Below are 3723 nucleotides of genomic sequence, written 5' to 3' on the forward strand. Positions count from 1 at the left end.
TGATCTTGGCTCACTGCAGCCTCCACCTCCTGGGTTCAAGAGATTCTCCTGACTAAACCTCCTGAGTAGCTGGGACTGCAGGTGCACGCCACTGCACCCAGCTAATTTTTGTATTTTTGGTAGAGATGAGGGTTCACCATGTTGACCAGGCTAGTCTTGAACTCCTGACCTCAAGTGATCCACCCGCCTCAGCCCCTCAAAATGCTGGGATTACAGGAATAAGCTACCACTCCAGTCTGAAGTACATAATTTTTAAAGGAACAATCCAGAAGCCTGAAGCAGAGTTGATGCATGTCCCTTGTTCTTTCACTAAGTGTCCCCACTCACCAGGCTCAGCAGCCAGTGGCCAGCCGGTAGTAGATTCTAGCACTCCATGAGCATGAACAGAGTAGGGGCGGCTGGCATTATTCTTGAATACCACAGTCAGGATATCACCAACTTCTCCTTTGATAAGTGGACCTAATGTAGACAAAAATAAGTGAATAAATAAAGTTTCATTAATGAAGGAGTAGGACAGGGAACATTAAAGAAAGTGACATACATGGGCACTTCATAGAATTAGGAGTTTACCCTGAGAAAACATCCTTCTAAGACCTAGAAGGCATGGCTAGCTCCATTTTAGATTCAGAAGTCCTTAAACTGTTACTATTACCCACAGGATGAAGGTACTTCAACGACAAGATTATACTTTCAATTACCTCCACTTTTCCCACCCCTACCCTCTATCTATAACAGCCCTAAGGTCTAAAGAATCAAGGTGCTGTGGAATCATTGATGATAAGGAGTGATAAGTTTGGCAGACAATATAGAATTGAGAGGATCTCTTCAGGAGTCAGTGGGTCCCTTCTGTACCATAACTAGAATAAGGGGGAAAACACCTAAAGCAATAGTTAAACAGGGGTACAATGAAAAAACTAATTCCTTGTATATATATATATATATTTTAACTTTTTGATGTTCCTAAGTTCTCCTGCCCCTAGCATTTATTACAACTTACCATCCGCAGAAACTCATACCTTGAAGATATAGAAAACCCAGTAAAACCTGGTTCATGTTGCAGCAGAATTCATGATTTCCTTCCTCCTCCTTCACTGTTTATTGTTGTGGTTTTTTCACAAAATATTCCATAATTCCAGTGTATCATATGAAAACACTGAGAATGGGGAATAGTGAGGCCATCCTGGTACAACATAGCTGCCCTAGGTGCAGATCAGGCTGTTAAACATTAGGAGGGAAGTGGAATTCCCTTACCCAAGATTCCCAAGTGTTCTTCTGGTCCAGTCCTTGGCCGAGGGATCCTGAATGTACCATCAGTGTATTCCCTGAATACAGCTTTCTTGTATCTGGAACCCAGGAGCCCATCCTTGTTGTTCAGGAAAATGTAACCATAACTAGAGGAATCCAAAGAGTACTATCAGCACCTGGCCATCCACCCCTCATTTTCATTTGAATATTTATGGGGAAGCCAGGTCAGAACCAGCTTCATGTCACAGATAGAAAAAAAAAGGGGGATCTATTCCTTTTTTTTTTCTTTTTTTAAAAATTGATTTATTATTATTATTTTTTTAGAGGGAGTTTCGCTCTTGTTGCCCAGGCTGGAGTGCAATGGCACGATCTTGGCTCACCACAACCTCCGCCTCCCGGGTTCAAGCGATTCTTCTGTCTCAGCCTCCAGAACAGCTGGGATTACAGGCATGCGCCACCATGCCCGGCTAATTTTTATATTTTACTAGAGATGGGTTTTCTCCGTGTTGGTCAGGCTGGTTTTGAACTCCTGACTTCAGGTGATTCACCCGCCTTGGCCTCCCAAGGTGCTGGGATTACAGGCGTGAGCCACCACGCCTGGTCCCTATTTCTTCTAATGTCAGACTTCTCACCACATTGGCTGCATAACCACAACTAAAGATGGCAGGTATGCCATACATGGTGGCTCACGCCTGTAATCCCAGCACTTTGGGATGCTAAGGCAGGTAGACTGCTTAAGCTCAGGAGTTTGAGACCAGCCTGGGCAACATGGCAAAATCCCATCTCTACTAAAAATAAAAATTAAAAAAATTAGCTGGGTGTAGTGGCTTGTGCCTGTAATCCCAGCTACTTGGTTGGCTGAGGCACAAGAATCCCTTGAACCTGGGAGGCAGAGGTTGCTGTGAGCCAAGATCTTGTCACTGCACTCCAGCCTGGGCAACAGAGTGAGGCTTTGTCAAAAAAAAAAAAAAAAAAAAAAAAAGAGAAAAGGAAAAATGATGGCAGGTTTCCTTGTTTGCCATCATCCAGATAGAAATTTGGTATATAATTAATACTACAACAGCACTGAGCTAAGAATCAGAAGCCACAGGCTTTAGCTGCAGCCCTAATGATGTCTTGATGAAATTAGTTTTACAAAAGGGCAAGGTACAAGGTGGCAGGAAAGCATTAACTATGGTGAGACATAGGAAGGGAATGAAATCTTACAGATTTTATCCTTATAGGATTCTGTCTAGTTTAAAAACAGATTTATCATTTGACATTTCTAATAGGCCTATGGGATTTAGATAGGTGCCAGAGGTGTAATCAGTTGCACAGAGATGACAGGACTTATTCTACAAGAGACATTTGTTAGCCAGAAAGTGAGCCAGGATGTAGATTCAAGCCTGCTGCTCCTTCACTCCCTCCTTTTCTAGTCCTGTTCTTTCATCTTATACAGCATAATTTTCAAGGTGAGTACACCCAGGCTCAGAGACAGGAAGTCACTTTTTAAAATTTCCAAAAACTGAAACAATTCAGAAGCAAAAAACAAATAACCCCATTAAAAATGGGCAAGAAATGGGTGTGGCAGTGTGTGGCTGTAGTCCCAGCTACTTGGGAGGCCGAGGCAGGAGAATTGCTTGAACCCGGGAGGCGGGGGTTGCAGTGAGCCGAGATCAAGCCACTGCACTCCAGCCTGAATGACAAAGTGAGACTCCATCTCAAAATAAAAACAAAGGCAAGAAAAATAAATCATTCTACCAAAACGACACATGCACTCATGTGTTCATCACAGCACTATTCACAATAGCAAAGACATAGAACCAACCTAGGTGCCCATCAATGGTGAACTGGATAAAGGAAATGTGGTACACATAAACCATGGAATTCTATGCAGACTTTAAAAACAATGAAATTATGTCCTTTTCAGCAACATGGATGTAGCTGGAGGCCATTAATTTCTCAACAAATGAATGCAGGAACAGAAAGAAAAATGTTCTCACTTATAAGTGGTAGCTATACATTGGATACTTATGGACATAAAGATGGCAACAATAGAAACTGGGATGGGGGGCAAGGGTTGAAAACCTGTTGGGTACTATGCTTACTACCTATGAGATGGGATCTGTACCCCAAACCTCAGCATCACATAATACACCCATGTAACAAACCTGCACAGGTACCCCCATACCTAAAACAAAAGTTGAAATTAATTAAAAGAAAGATTTAACAGGAGACACTGGGGATTACTAAAGGGGGAAGGGAGGATGGGGAAAATGGTTGAAAAACTAACTATTGGATAGTATGCTCACTACCTGGATGACAGGATCATTCATACTCTAAAACTTAGCATTGCACAATATACCCATGAAACAAACCTGCACAAGTACTCCCTGAATCTAAAATAAAAGTCCAAATAATTTAAAAAAGTATTCCCACTTGGGCCCTACCTGAATGCTAGCAACTAATAATACATTTTTTAAAAACTGATGTAAATAT

The 3723-nt window shown here is 42.0% G+C and overlaps 1 protein-coding gene across 1 annotated transcript in view; it reads right to left on the minus strand.

The window, feature by feature from the left end:
• Positions 1-223: 223 nt before the first annotated feature.
• Positions 224-3723, minus strand: part of HEPH (hephaestin) — an 18711-nt gene continuing 15211 nt past the window's right edge. Inside the window, exons 8-9 of the mRNA XM_017856716.1 lie at positions 1252-1391; positions 224-459 (exon numbers count right to left, since the gene is read on the minus strand). Of these exons, the coding sequence (XP_017712205.1) occupies positions 224-459; positions 1252-1391 (376 nt within the window). The remainder of the gene's footprint in view (positions 460-1251; positions 1392-3723) is intronic.

This window comes from Rhinopithecus bieti, unplaced genomic scaffold (genome assembly GCF_001698545.2).
Source record: "Rhinopithecus bieti isolate Rb0 unplaced genomic scaffold, ASM169854v2 scaffold_46174, whole genome shotgun sequence".
NCBI lineage: Eukaryota > Metazoa > Chordata > Mammalia > Primates > Cercopithecidae > Rhinopithecus > Rhinopithecus bieti.